A 15,901-nucleotide genomic window follows, 5' to 3' on the forward strand; every position below is an offset into this window, starting at 1 on the left:
AGAATCGGTTCGATTAACGGAATCAAAACTAATTAAAAAAAAAAAGGTTCGATTCACTCAGCCAAACTTCAATTCGAAAGAATCGGTTCGATGAACTGACTCAAACTTAATGTTGAAAAACAAAATCGGGTAATAACTGAGTCACATATAGCTTAAAAAGAATCGGTTCGATTAACGGAATCAAAACTAATAAAAAAAACGGTTCGATTAACTCAGTCAAACTTCAATTCGAAAGAATCGGTTCAATAAACTGAATTAAACCTCTTTTCGAAAAAAAAAACACGGTTGGATTAACTCAGTCAAACTTCAATTCGAGAGAATCGGTTTGATAAACTGAATCTAACCTCATTTAGAAAAAAAACACGGTTCGATTCACTTAGCCAAACTTCAATTCGAAAGAATCGGTTCAATAAACTGAATCAAACCTCATTTCGAAAAAAAAAAACTGACTCAAACTTAATGTTGAAAAACAAAATCGGGTAATAACTGAGTCACATATAGCTTAAAAAGAATCGGTTCGATTAACGGAATCAAAACTAATTTAAAAAAACGGTTCGATTAACTTAGTCAAACTTCAATTCGAAAGAATCGGTTCGATTAACGGAATCAAAACTAATTTAAAAACACGGTTCGATTAACTTAGTCAAACTTCAATTCGAAAGAATCGGTTCGATTAACGGAATCAAAACTCATTTTGAAAGAATCGATGAATAACGGAATCATACCTCACTTATAGGAGTCGTGTTGTTTAACTGACTCATACTTCTGTTCGAAAGAGTCGGCTCGCTGAAGTGACTCGCACTGTCCTTCTCTACTGTACGCCTGTACGGGTCCTCTGTTGTTGTTGTCGTTTGAGCGGAGTGCGGCTGCGCTCGCCGTTGGTGACGTCTGCTCAAGAAAAGAGGGGCAGATCGCGAGAGGAGGAAAAGGTGGAAAACAGCAGCAGTCCGACCACTCAGGGAGGGGAGGAGTACTACAGCCGCCTGCTCCTCCACACAAACAATTTCCCCGGCCACCAGAGCGGCTTATCTGACAAGGGGAGAGGCTTCAGCACTGACCGAAAGCCATCCACGCCATCCAGTTGACCGAGCGCTAGCTTCAGATCAGCCGGCTAAAACCAGCGCATCGCCATTATATGATCCACTTCCCAGCGACACTGGTAGCGTTACTGCCCTCCATGTGGGTGAGGGACCTCTGTGTGTCGGATTATGGCGAGAAAAACAGTTAGCAGGAAAAGGAAGGCAGGGGAGCTCAAGGAACAACAGGTAGGTCATGAGGTGTAACGCTGCTGTTTTGTTTGGTTAACAACGGCGACCGTTAGCTTAGCTAGCCAGCTAAAGCCCAGCGAACGAACGAACATGCTATGCTAGCTAGCTAACGACCTCAGAGCCGAACCAGACCCGCGTTAATTCAACGTTTCCGACTCGGAGGATAGCCACGCTTCAAGTGAAGACTGTGTTCTAGACTATGTTCTAGATAAGCTGTCCTGTGAAGCTTGGTAAGCTCGCAGCTGTGTGCTGTGTAAGTTGAGCGCTAGTGCTGGGACAGTAATGGCTAGCTGGGGCTGAATAGGCCGCGGTTTGGGCTCGAGAGCTACGCTAGCTGGGGCTAGCTGTCACTGAGCTAACGTTAGCTAGCTCACAGTACATGTAAACGAGGGGCTGGGCGATACGACCCGAAATGTGCATCACGATATTATTCAGGTTTCGGCGGTTTTACTGTGTATCACGATATTCTTTTTTTTATTTTATTATCTATATTTATACTATTTTATATTATCTATATTTATCTATATAACTGGTGGTCTAATGTAGCGTTAACTAAAAATAAGATTAAGATAAGATAGTCCTTTATTAGTCCCGCAGTGGGGAAATTCACAGTGTAACAGCAGAAAGGGATAGCAGGACCCTCAGTTACAAAAATTTAGATAAATAAATAATTTACACTATATACACACAATATAGATAAGAATTAAAAAAGCAATAAACAATATTATTTACAGCAAAAGACTCTTAATTGCACATGGGGGGGGGGGATATTGCACATTGCCCTGAACATGAACATGTGTGTGTAGTTAAGTGTGTGTGTATGTGGTCCGCTGGGAGCAGCGGACCACTAAGTTCCTTAGTGGAGAAATACAGTGTTACAGCAGAAAAGATATATCTGTCTAACTACCAAGACACTCAATTACAACAAGTAGATAAATTATCCAAATTGATATCAATAAAATTGATAACTGATAAACAAATATAATACTATTTTGCATGTGTTTTTGAAATGAAAGATGGTGGCGTCTAATTAAACAAAATAATTAACTATAAAATATAGATTTTATTTTGAAATCAAAAGTTTTCTACACTAATCTAGACACAGATCTCTCCTAAAACATTTACTTAGGGGAGTAAAGTGCTTCCATTTATTTACAGTTCGCTAATGTGTCCGATGTTTTGCTTACAAGTGGCCGATATTCGGGGGTAATGCATGTAAATAACAAAGTCAAAAACTTAAAAAAATAAATAAATAATTTTTTTTGCAAATAATTGCACATTAACCCTTAACCCTGCACATGTGGATGTGCTACAATGCTACAATGTGCAGTATAGTTGTATCGTTTATTTTATTGTCAAGAGTACATAAAATATAAACGATTTTAAAAAGGCTTTGAATACAATAGGGTTTACTTGGTCCCCAAAAATGACACAATATATGAGGAATTAGTTTGCATAAAACTGATGCAGAATGTAAACTGGTTCTCTTAATAACGGGTGGTATGAGCAAAAAATCGAATCACAATATATGTAAAATATTTACCTACAAATTAGAGCTGGGCGATATGACTATTTTATCGTATCGTGATAGACTGTTATTGTCATATGCAGTATGCTTTCAAAGCATATGGAGGAGATTGTTAATGCTTAATAAACACTGATCGGCTGCAAACAGTGTAATAAGACAGGTTTAATTAGATAAAGAACAGCAAATGTTGAATAAAAGGCAGTGTTTTCAGTACAGGAGAGTATTTGAATAGTAGTTTTTAAGAGTCCTTCGCTACTGATGTATTTAGTCTGTAATTATAGTATTTTCATCATATCTCCCAGTCCTACTACAAATACAATCATTTGCAGTTGAAAAGTCTATTAAATATTTATAATGTAAAAAACTAAACTAAACAATAAGCAGGTAAAGCTGTGATCAGGGCAGTCTCTTTAAAACGCAGCATTTTTTAAGTTTATAAAGAAAAAGTGTTTGAAGTTTTTCACCGTTGTTGTATGTGTTCAGAGAGGTCCAGGTATCTGTGTGTGTAGAAAGAGAGAGCACAGAGCGAGTTGTTGGGAAAGTTCAGCTTATGTTTGTTGGGGCTGTGGCTGAAGTGTCTCTCAGACCTGCTGCTGTAGAGCTGAGCTCTAAATACAGTGATCTCAAGTTTAAATGTTTAATCTCCTCTATGATTGCGACTTCGCAAAAGTTCTGGGGGCGATCTTGGTGGACGAGACCATTTACTGTCGCTAGCTACACAGTATCAGGGGAATCATTTATTAAAATGAGGGAATTATTTATTCAGTTGAGGGAGCGGTTTATTGAATTGAGGAAACTGTTTATGTCGATAAATATTATTGTTAACCTTAGACTGCTTTAAATACCAGAGGTAATCTTTTAATTGGGACCAAGACTAGGAAAGGAGCTCTGCTGTAAAGACTATAACAAACAATATATACTTTTGGATTTTAAGACATTGTCTTCTATCCCTCTAAGCGTCTTTTAGCGCCAGGTTAGATGTTTTTGTTTGCATAAGACCTATCATTTGTCTCATTAAATGTATTTTGGCCTGAATCCAATAGAGTAAAACACTCCTAATTCACAGTCTCTTGGTGGTGCTGGAAGCGTATGATTTTAGACACTAAAGGCTGTTGGAAAATATTTGCAGTCAGGTTCAATAATTACAACCAGCTAAAATAATCGATCAGGCGATTGTGTAATAATTGTGACGGGCTTAGATGAAAGGAAAGGGATGTTAAGCTGGAAAGCTATAGCCCTTCCACACTCAGATCTTGGGGCGTTACCGGGATAGTGTTTGAGCTTTGTATCATTCACACATGCAGCCCTTAGTTCTAGGTGTTGCTGGATTTCTCTGTAATGTATCAGCTTCTGTTTACACCTAGGCTCTCCTCTGGGATTGCTGGGTCCACTGTAATTGTGAATTCGAGTTTCAGCTTGTGTTCACACTTAACCCCTTCCTGTTTAATTGCCAGGTAAAAGCCTCTTTAGTGGGGGAAAAGGCTTATATTTGCTAATTTACTACATGGCATACCCTGTAGTCACCTTTCACTTATAGGAGTCATGCTTTGTCACTCTATCTAGCCTCTGATCATAGTTTGTTGTCTTTGCTCATGGCCGACCATGTCTTATCTCAACATTTGTGACAGTGTTCAATAAAATGAGTTAAACAGTTTCATAAAGGTAGTAACTTGATGTGAGATCAATCCAGATTCAGTTTGGTTGATAGGCATTACCAGCTGATGCCTTTTCAGAATTTTTGGTCAACAACACTTCCCTATTTTTTTTTTTATCCAAGTGGTAAGCAGTTAGGTCAGCCTCTAATGTAATTAGATTATAGTCTTTAGGTGTTTTCACGCATATAGTTGGTTTGCTTTGGTGTAAATCAGATAACTGGTTTGGAAACTTGAGTTGACATGTTGTGGCTGTTGTGATGTTAATTATCTGGGCAGTATACCAGGTTAACACCTGGCTACGGGAGCCATTTAGCTCAGACTTGCAGAGATCACCTAAAAGCTGGGTCAGATCACATTCTCCCCACAAAATCTCTCTCTCGGCCTCCTCTTCTCAGGGAGTTGTTGTTTTGGTCCGTGTTCGAGTGTGATTACTGTATTCACACCTGCCCAAATTAATCAAATCATTCGTCTACTCCCAGGCCAACTATGACCCGGCAGCCACATTTGTATTAAAGTGCCTTGATGTATGATGATAATTTTAGCATTCTAAAATCTTAACAGATTGTATTGTATCTACTTATACTTCACTGTCCGCAAGCTCATCATTTTGTCAAAGGATCTGCTACTTTGTGGTCTACAAAATAATGAGCTCGTAAATAACACAAAATATATTTTGAAAAAGCTGAATATTTATTTCAGACTAAATCTCATAGTCTGAAAATATATGTATCTGTAGACCCCTACTGAATACATATTTAAGTGTTAAGACAGTTGTGCTTGTGGCTGAGCCCTCGGACTGAAGGTGTGCGTGTGTAGGCCAAGCTCCTCTCTTGACCTAGATGGCTGCTAGGATCTAGGCCAGTAATATAGGGACAATGTCCACAGGCCTAGGGGTAGAGGTGAGGGGGTGTGTGGACACGAGTCAATTTCGGTTTAAAAAAATGATGTAATTCCAGCAATATGTCCTGCCTTGATTAGTTTACTACTAAAAATAAGAAACCTATCAGCAGATTTATTCATGTTGGTCAGCTGTTGCAACTGAATTTGTGATGGCTGAAGAAGTGTAATTAATAATCAAGTGTGTTTTTGTTTTGTTTGTTTGGTTTTTTTTTGTTATTTTTTTGGTGAATTTGCAAAGTTGACTAGAAGCTTTCCAATATATATTGATTGACAGATAATATTGACCAATAATGAGGTCCAGCAAAATTCAACAGATGATGAACTGGTGTTGTTTTTAATCCTAAGGAAAAAAACATTAAAAAACATTTGTGGATCTGACCCAAAAAAACACAAATGTGCTTAAAGTAATACAACATGTATTATTGGTTATTTCAGCCTCTTAAAGTCAATTTTGTATTAGAATCGTTTATAATTTTCATGTTGTTCAGACTTTGACTCTGTAAGGCTGTTCATGTTTGCACACCAATGATTTTAATAGTTGATTATTTTATATGGCATGAAACATAGTAACTGTGCCAGGTTTTGTCTATCATCAGCTACAGACGCTGTTCACACTATTTTTCAGAATGTTTAAAAAAAAAAATAATAATAATAAATAAATAAATTATATATTTATATAAAACGTACAATAAATTATATTATACCAAAAAAGTACAACCTATAAAAGTGGAACACTACATCAGGATGTATCTGTGCTCAGTAGCAGCAGATACTTGAAAATCTGGTATTGCTATCGATATCAGAAAAGGGGGGAAAAAGTGGCATCCCTACTTTTTATCTAATAATGTTTACATTTGAGTATCATTTTACAAACCTTTCCTTACGACAGTTTACCCACCAGAAGGGAAGCAGCATTAAGTGTCTGTGTGTTCTCTTTCGACAGCTTGATTGGTGCCAGTCTGTGTATAAGCGTGCTCGTGTGTCATCATTGTCGCGGCATGCCCAGCAGTGGTGGCAGGGTCGTCAGTCTGTGGTTTGTGCTATCCGGGGACGGGAATTCCGCCCACAGCAGCAGCATGAGTGGAGGTTCCAGCGGAGCTTGCGTGGCTTTGCAGCCGGCCGCATCCCAGGAATCCTCAGAGAACGAGAGTTCTCCCTGGGCTGCCTCAACAAAGTGTTTGCCTCTCAGTGGCTCAATCACCGTCAGGTGGTGTGTGGGACCAAGTGCAATACGGTAAGATTTGCTATCTGTTTTCCTTTTTGTTTCATTCATTTATTTATTTGTTTAATTATTTCAGACTAATAAAGAAAGATCTTCTGCTTAATTTCTTTCTTTTTTTTGTCTTTTTTCTTCCCCCCCCCAGCTGTTTGTGGTGGACGTCCTCACAGGACAGATTACCCGTATTCCCATGCTGAAGGACCGAGAGGGAAGGGGAGGGGGCTCCCTGGGCATGGGTGTGATGGGGGGCCCACTTTTTCATGCCCCGGGCTCAGCTGCTGGACTGGATGCCCAGCAGGGCTGTGGCATCCATGCCATCGAGCTTAACCCTTCTCGCACCCTGCTGGCCACTGGAGGAGATAACCCAAACAGTCTGGCTGTCTACCGACTGCCCACTCTAGATCCTGTCTGCGTGGGGGATGTGAGTCTCTAATAATTTCAGGTTTTTCGTATTTCTGAATTTTGTTTAATGTATTATTATTATTTTTTTTTTACTACAGTTCTTAAAAGTTCCCATAAGGAAAAGCAAACATGACATTTCTCATTGTTTTCATGAGGCTCACTCTTTTCTTTTTTTTTTTGGCAGGACGGCCACAATGATTGGATTTTCTCCATCGCCTGGATCAGTGACACCATGGCTGTGTCAGGTAAGAGACTTTCGTGAAGCATTATGATTTTGATTGTGTATGATATTGCTTTTTCTTTTTTTTCTGCACAGTGAACTTTATTACTACCCGAAGGACACAGTCATCCAATCAAAATGTGCTACCTGATGCTCTCTTTCATTTTTCACAAAACCAGCAAACACTGGGGAGCCTGTATTGACATTCTGGCCAGACTCAGATGCTGCACTACTCTAATTGCTCCCCTCACCAGCATCTTGCTAATTAATGTTCAGTCTCTTAGACGTGAACTGGCTGAACTTCATTGCTGCAGTAGTACATTAAAATACCTGCAGGAATACTGAACATTTCTGTTTCAGAGACTAGACTGAAACCTAACTCATTCAGACAGCGCTATTTGACTAAAAATAACTTTCACCTTCGGCCAGTGGAATGTAACCTAGTGACTTTTGGCAGAAGAGATGAGCAATACGTGGTGCACTAGTTTTGAACCGTACTCAAAGTCCAGCACATCAGTCCTGTTCCACAGTCAGGTGCCAGTCGTTTCATCTTCCAAGAGGACTCTACTAACTGCATTCCCATTCTGCCAAATGATTTTGATTTGCTGGGTCTTGGATATTGGGGACCAAATCTATTCTAAAAAATGATAATACCAGAATGGGAACCCAAATCATTGCTATACCACCTTCTTAGGCACCTGTTCTGACCGGGTTAGTTTTACATGGACCGGAATGGAATTTTCATGTGTGAAATACAAATGGGGTGTGGGTGTGTGGGTGTGTGGGGGTGTGGGGGTGTGGGTGTGTGTGTGTGTGACCTTTACTTAATGTACTTTATGTAAGGTTCTTTACCAATATTAAGGTTATTCATACCATCACGTATTGCAAATTGTACAGAACTAAAAGTGGTTCCTGTATGGCATTGCTCAAAGAACCATTTACATGTAATGAGCTTCCTGGACAAAAAAAAGTCACCTTGCTTGTTTAATGTGGTAGATCCTTCATGTATGAGGATGGTTGGGCTATAAATACATGCAATGTGTGAAGGGACTCAGATTGAGAGGAGGTGGTACAGTACAGTAAATGCATCCTTGGATGTGTGGAAAATTGGTTGCAAAGTAGATGTTAATGATTGGCTAAAAGGATTGATTGCTTTGGGCGTGTCAAAGACCACAGTATGAAGGAAGTAGCTGTATCTGCATGTGTACGGAAGAGTATGGTCATATGGGTCTATCAGCAGTGGCAGAAATGTCAGTCTAATGATCTGTTTTGTTTACTAGATTAAAAATATCTAGGCAGATGGTTTGAGTACTTGCAATTTAATAAAATATTTGGACACCTTGTGAGCATGTAAACATATTGTGTTGGACATTGTTGGTGAGATGACGATATGTAAATCAAGAAGCAACGCTTGTCTCTGTAGTTTACACCAATATTTCCAGTCCTGTGTGAACCAGGCAGAACCATTACAGAAGTCTTGTGGTAAACATTACATTACCCCTCAACCCCTTATAAAACGAACTCTGCTCTAGTTGTACTTCCGGCCCACAAAAATCTGTTCTGTGCCTCCATTTACGCCAAACCTGACCACCAGTCTGTGCTACTGCATCTTGCATAGAAGCAGAATGTTGAGCACTCCCAGCCAGAGACAAAGACATTTCAGTGGTGGAATAAGGAGGTTGAACCAAATGAAAGTGAAAACAAGTCCATCTTTGAAACTCTTTGACTCAGTTGTGGCTTAATGTCACATTTTGTGGATCGTTCTTGGTTTTATACTTCTCCTAGTTCCTTGGCACCAGCAAGATCCTTAAAAAGGCACAGCAGTTCAGATCACTGCAGCACTGAGAGTGTTCTTGCAGAATGTGTGAGTAATATTACAGGATTTTACACAAATATGACCCTGGTTATGCAGCATTTTGCAGTTCTAGGAATCATTGTCCTGCACGCTTCTGTAGAGTTATGTAGTGCAGTAAGCGGCATGCTGTTATGTAAAGGTACAAATGTTAAGTAAGGTTGCTTTAAGTGTGTGAAAGGGACTCTTGTAGATAATGCAAGTAACTTATTGAATCACATACCCAAATATCTGCAGCTGCCATATTTATTTGAAATAAGAAGCGTAGTACACTTGTCTTGAAATTATGCCGGTCATTCCCACTCAATACATCAGGGGTCAGATTTCTTTCTTTTTTTTTTGTCTGTTTTCTTGTTTGCTACTTCTATCAGCAGTTAGGTGCAACACCCTTCCCAATCTCCTTTGTCCTCTCCCATTTGTTTTGGCACCTTTGTGTCCCATACCTCCCCCACATGACGCTGTGTAGTATGTAGAAGTGTGCTGCTACAGAACCTGTAGCTTTTTGTATGCTTTATGCTCATTGTGTTACGAATGATGCTGTGTATACAGTACTGCACAAAGCAATCCCACAGTCTCTGGTGTGTAATGCATATAATGGGATATGAATGTGAGACAGCATAGCGACAAACACTGTAAATGCTCACAATGGGCTGCCACACCTCATCACCTTAACACAAGGTGGAAATTTCCATGCTTTGTGAAGTGCTTCTTTACACTAAAACAACAAATCAGTTTATAAAGGTGGCAGAACTTTAGTCCCTTTATATCCTTTATATTACTCTGTGTGTTTAATTGTCTTTTGTGCTGTCTTAAGTGTTGCTGCTGCATAATTTTGCTTGGTTTTGTCTTTTTTTTTCTTTCAGGTTCTCGGGATGGCTCTATGGGTCTATGGGAGGTGTCTGAGGAGGTGCTGGACCTGGCTGAGAAACAGCAGGCTGAGGAGGGAGTCCCCTGCTATGCCCACATCTCCCACCGTGCCCTTAAAGACATCCCTAAGGAATATACTCACCCCTACAACTGCAAAGTGCGCGCCCTAGCCTTCAATAACAGCCATAAGGTCCGCCTCTTTTCCTCTTTCTTGTGGTTTCTAAATGTTTTTAAGGCATGTGCATTAGATAGCTTGCACTTTTTTTTTTTGCCCAGCTCATTTTTGACGTACATTTGTTGTGGCTGTTTAATCAGGAGCTGGGTGCAGTGTCTCTAGATGGGTATTTTCATTTATGGAAGGCTGAGGACAACCTGTGTAAGGTAAAGTAGCAGGAAACCAGTGTTCTTTCTGTGATCCACTTGTGTCTTTCTTTGATTAGTACTTGTAATAATTCTTATTCCTGTGTTTTGCTTTTCAGGAGCTGTCTACGAAGCTTCCCTACTGCAAGGAGAATGTGTGCCTGGCATATGGACTGGACTGGTCTGTGTATGCTGTCGGTTCCCAGGCTCACGTGTCTTTCCTTGATCCCCGGCAATCTTCCCAGAACATCAAGTCTGTGAGCTCCAGGGAGCGTGGCAGTGGTATGTCCCACTAACCTAACCTACTCAATAATGTCATCCTACTTCACAACTCCATCTTATCCACTCTTTTGTGGTGTAACTTTAATTTGTTTGTGATATGTTTGGACAGGGATCCGCTCGGTCAGCTTCTATGAGCACATAGTGACAGTGGGAACCGGCCAAGGCTCCCTGCTCTTCTACGACATCAGGGCCCAGCGTTTCCTTGACAGTCCATCCAATACACCCGGCGGGTACCGGAATCGCACTGCAGAGGGCATCCTTAAACTCACGACGGGGAGAGGCTGGCTGGTATAGCATTACCTTTTACTTTTTACTGATCTGTTGAAATGGCTCCAAAAGTGGCACTCACTCTTTAAAAATAGTCCAGTAGACCATAACATTAACACCAGCACCTTGTTTCCACACTCACTATCAATTTTTATCAGCTCTACTTATCATATTGGAGCACTTCTATAATGTAGTTCTATAATTACATACTGTAGTCCATCTGCTTCTCTGCATACTTTGTTAGCCTCCTTTCACCCTGTTCTTCAATGGTCAGGGCCTCACAGGACCACAGTTTGCTAGTAGGCTAACCATGTTTACAGAGAAACGAATGAACCACAGTCTGTCATTACAGATCTACAGAGTGCTCCTATGTGGTAAATGGCTCCTGTTACAATGGACAGTGAGTGTAGAAACAAGAGGGTGATGTTATGGCTGATAGGTGTATAACATACAAACAGCAGTATACTACATATACACCGAACATACAGAAACAAGAGGGTCCTATATGAGGAATTATTTATTACATACCAATAAGTTTAAAGGATGTCAGTGTAAAAGTTGTAAAGTTTAAGGTTCATCTCACACGTTTCCTATCTTTTACAAAGTGGTTCTTTATTGAACCAGAAATGGTTCTTCTGTGGCTTTGCTCAAAGAACCTTTTTGTAGCACCTTTTTGGGGTTTTTTTGGAGCGTAGTGGTTCAGAAATATGTTCCATGTGCTGGAATAGTATAAAATCTTAAGTAATGAGACATAAGGACATGTTTTAACAAGTTCCTTTTTTTGTCTTAGAACCATGATGAGACGTGGAGAAGCTACTTCTCGGATATCAGCTCCTTCCCCAACGCCGTCTACACGCATTGCTACGACGACACAGGCACCAAGCTATTTGTGGCTGGAGGACCTCTGTGCTCTGGGCTGCACGGAAACTACGCTGGTCTTTGGAGCTAGCCTCCTCCACCCATTCCTTCAGCGCTCTCTCCCTCTCTCACTCGTACTCATTTCAGAATACATACCCAGTCGTCATTGCTCCACTGTGCTCACTCCACATCTGCAGCACTCTTATCTGTCTGTTATGCATCCCGCCATCTTTTTTCCTTTTTTTTTTTTTTTTTTTTTTTTTTCCCTCCTCTCTCTCTCTCCCCCTCTTCCCCCTCCCCCTGTCTTCTCTGTTCTCATTGGACTCAGGAGAGTGAAACATGGTTCTTCTCAGTTCTTTAAAGTCTGTGTCCTGTTGTGTCTTCTGCCTCTGATTTTTTTTAGATATTTTTTTTTTTCTGCCTCTTTTCATGCGTTTGTTGTCCTCCTCGGCTCCCCGTTTGTTTTACGTCTGTGAAGAAGTGGAGCTGTGAGCGGCAGCGAGGTGCTCCGTGTGGAGTTGCCTCCGAGAACTTCGACAAAGTATAAAGATATTAAAATATTTAACAGCCTTTCCAGGATGGTGGAAGTTGTTGGGTTGTTTTTGATTTTTTTGGGGAGGGGGGTGTCTGTCTATTTTTCACCCTCCTGAGTGGTGAGTCCTGAGGAGAATGAGGCTTGCAGGAAGGCTGATGTTAATTTGGTGTGGACAGTTAATGGCTCTGTGCTTTTGTTCCTCTTTGGATTGCAATGGACTAAAGTACAAAGAAGATGGAACGATAGAAACAACTGATTGGATGTGGAGTTTGACTCTGTTTGGGGCGGGGGAGAGCAACAGCCACCTAAGCTTTACTGTGCCATAATATGCCATGATGGTCGCAGAGGGATCAGGATCCACAAAACTGCAAACAGATGGGTCCAGAGGAAACGTCTGAAACATGGACATGGGCTCAGACGGCAGTCAAAGAAGACTAGCTCCCGTTATGTTGTTGTTGTTTTTTTTCTTTCATCTGCTGGTGAGAAGAAATGAGGACAGGATTGATTTGTCGTGAAGAAAGACTTTACTTTGACTGTGTCCCTGCTTTGTGCACACCAGTGAGACGTGCGTGAAAATAACATTGGACGTGATATTGCATCTTTTGTCCCCCTTTTTTTTTTTTCCCCTCAAAGTTGACTATAATTTATTTTCTCCCCTCGTAAGTCACTAGCACTCATGGTCTTCAGGTACAATCATTTTTGTTAGCAGTGTTGCTTCTGAAAGTCTATCAGTGAAAGATTCTTTATCTACTTCCTCTTTTTGAGCAGAAGCAGGACAGTAGTCAGTGACTGTTGCCTTTTTTGAGTCTTTCTGTGAAAGACTGTTGCAGGTTCATGTTTTTGGGTTATATTTTGTTTTTGTTTTTTTAAACATGAAACCTTCATAGATTCATTGCAAAAAAAAAGAAAAGAAAAAAAGAAGCTGGAGCAAGAGCAGATTACGACCATATATTATACAAATACCCATCACTTTTAAAATGTATTTTATATATAAATGTGTGTATACGTATTTGAAATCTTATAGAGGGTTAATACATTTTATGTAAATGTTTGAGGATGTGTGTGTGTGTGCGCGCGCCAGTGTGTGTGCGCGCGCCTGTGTGTGTGTGTGTGTGTGTGTGGACTAACCGTCATTATTTCGGTGGTGCCCTCTTTTTTTTATACACACTACATGAATGTTTTTACAGATTACTGAAGTCTGAAAACATACATTTTCAGAAACAACAAAAACAAGCAACAGAAACAAACCCAAGGAGTTCAAAATAATGAATAAAAGTCTATTGATGTATTTTTCTTCCATTTCTGATCTCGCGTTGTGTCTCCATTTATTTATTTATTTATTTATTTTTATTTATAAGGCGTCTCTTTGTAATGCTCTCGCTGTTGTTTCCCCCAGTGCTATGAAGGGATTCACATCCTAGTGTCCATATCTCAAGTTTGAGATTCCGTATCAGGTCAATGGCAAACAATTCCTGGGTGGGATATTGTTTTAGGGGTGACTCTGATCTAAGTCTGTAACAAATCCAGTCTGAAAGAGCCCACGCTCACACTGTGTGGAGTTAGCTACGCATCTCTTCCTGTGGGGTGGTGCAGTGTCTGTGTAGTTTCAGCATGATGGTTTATTTTTAGATGCACATCTAAAGAAAATTGAAGTGCTTCAATTAGAAATGGCATGTTTTAGAGCTCAGTAGCTTTAGTTAGCCTACGTGTGCCCCACATTCCTCTACTCTAATAAATAAGCTGTACAAACTTTGATTTGGTCAGTTTACACCACAGGCTGAGAACGCTGCTCCTTTAGTACTGCCTGGCACGTTTCAGTGCCTACAGAGCCCACGAGGTGACGTAAACGTAATGTTTTTAATAAGACTTTTCCCACATAATATACAGAGGCCACAAATTAAGCTTGTCGTTTGCAGCCACAAACTAATGCATGTAGGCCACAATTTTTAGTGGCCGCAAAATAAAATTAAGTTTCTTGTGTCAATTAGAGATCTAAGTTTGTTGCCTCAATATGTTTTCTTGTGGCCACAAGATAAAACCACCACGTAATCTTAGGGCCTCTGTAGCATCTTTGTAATATATGACCTCATTCATACAGTATATTGGGTCCACAGTTCTAACTCATCAGGAAAAGTGAAGGAAAACATGACATTTTCCGATTTTCCTTATTTGGATTCAGTCACCCACTGCAGTAACGAAGGGGTTTGATAATTTGCTAATAGGCTGGATTGGGTGTTCGAGTTTGTGCAGGCAAGGAGCTACATTTAGTTGGACATAACTCCTGGAGGGCTCCAGTTCAGCCAGTGTAGTGCAGTCTAGTGTAGTATAGCACTGCAGAGGGGAAACGCCCGTTTACAGCACAGCGTCCATATGATGGAAAATCTAATTTCCCTCCTTTTATTGAAAGGAGAGTTTTGAGGAAGCTTGTTAACACTGTTAAAGTCTCCAACTGTCTCCAACTCCCAACTTCACTCCTCAGTCATACAGCCCGTACAGTCCATATATGGCGTTGCACATAAAATGTTGACTGTATAAAATGTGGGATATTTACATACAAATTAGAGGCAAGAATTGGAAAGGTACTGAAAATGTTTGCTCAGTGGACGTATACAGTCCCTCACAGGTGACAGAGCAATGAGTAGACTTCTAACCTGTTTCCCCTCACCATCAGACTATTTAATACAGTAATATTCATGCATTCACATAAAATAGCACAGTCCAAACAGCAAAACGCACAGTTTTCATTAATGAATAAACTAGAAGTAAAGATACCTTTCCAAAAAGTTTAGTATAAATATATGAACTGGTGGTTATAATAAACTAACTAAAAGTTAATGACCAAAATGTACAGAGTTAAAACCCCTGAAGTAAAGATAAATCATATTTAGAGGCTTAAAATGTTTCTAATCGGCCTAATCGCTTTATTGATTTATCAAATCGTTCTTTTCATTTACTATAAAACTTTACATCAATTTCATAAATCATTCCCTCGATTTATTAAATCATTCCCTCGATTTAACAATTTGTTCCTGTTTCCTTGATTAAATACAATGTTCCTTTGATTTAATAAAATGTTTTCTTGATTTACCAATCCACTCCCTCATTTTACTAAAATCATTCCCTGGATTTAATAAATCATTCCTTCACTTTAATAACGCTTTAATAACTCTTTCCCTCAAGCCGTCCCTTTAATTGAATAAATCATTCTTTTCATTCAATATATCAATTATCTGATTAATCAGATCATTACATCCGTTTAATAAATCATTCAACTTTTTTTAAATTCCCTCAATTTAAACAATTTGTTCCCTCAATGTAATTAAAGTTAAATAAATTGTTTCTTCCATTTAATACATAATTTTCCACATTTCCCTCAATTTAATAACTTATTCTCTCAGTTTAATAAATTCTTCCTTCAGTTTAATAAATATTTAATAATTGAATCGATTTAATAAATCATACCATATGTTTATCAACTATAAATCCTTCTCTCAGTTTAATCAGTTGTTCCCTCGGTTTGCCCAAATCCTCCTCTCCACGTTTAGGGAACGATTTATCAGACTGAGGAACGTTCAGAGGCTCCGCGCGACCCTCCGCTACCAGCAACGTCTTAACCTGAAGGGCAGCGTGGCGTGAACGCGCACGCTCATTGTTTGTGTACACTGTGCGCGTCTCCGATGCGCGCGCC

At 39.9% G+C, this 15,901-nt stretch overlaps 1 protein-coding gene across 1 annotated transcript; it reads left to right on the forward strand.

The window, feature by feature from the left end:
- Positions 1–871: 871 nt before the first annotated feature.
- On the forward strand, positions 872–13,519 carry dcaf12 (DDB1 and CUL4 associated factor 12). Its single transcript, XM_072662516.1, has 9 exons — positions 872–1,265; positions 6,295–6,585; positions 6,716–6,991; positions 7,157–7,217; positions 9,908–10,101; positions 10,227–10,292; positions 10,391–10,553; positions 10,663–10,841; positions 11,611–13,519. Exons 1-9 carry the CDS (start codon positions 1,209–1,211, stop codon positions 11,767–11,769), a joined length of 1,446 nt encoding a protein of 481 aa, XP_072518617.1. The 5' UTR covers positions 872–1,208; the 3' UTR covers positions 11,770–13,519.
- The last annotated feature ends 2,382 nt before the right edge of the window (positions 13,520–15,901 follow it).

This window comes from Salminus brasiliensis, chromosome 18, assembly GCF_030463535.1.
Source record: "Salminus brasiliensis chromosome 18, fSalBra1.hap2, whole genome shotgun sequence".
Lineage (NCBI taxonomy): Eukaryota > Metazoa > Chordata > Actinopteri > Characiformes > Bryconidae > Salminus > Salminus brasiliensis.

Coding starts and splice junctions, on each gene's coding strand:
- dcaf12 (XM_072662516.1), top strand. CDS start 1,209: ATGGCGAGAAAAACAGTTAGCAGGAAAAGGAAGGCAGGGGAGCTCAAG. Junction 6,586..6,715: donor GTGGGACCAAGTGCAATACG/GTAAGATTTGCT, acceptor TCCCCCCCCCAG/CTGTTTGTGGTGGACGTCCT. Junction 7,218..9,907: donor TGACACCATGGCTGTGTCAG/GTAAGAGACTTT, acceptor TTTTTCTTTCAG/GTTCTCGGGATGGCTCTATG.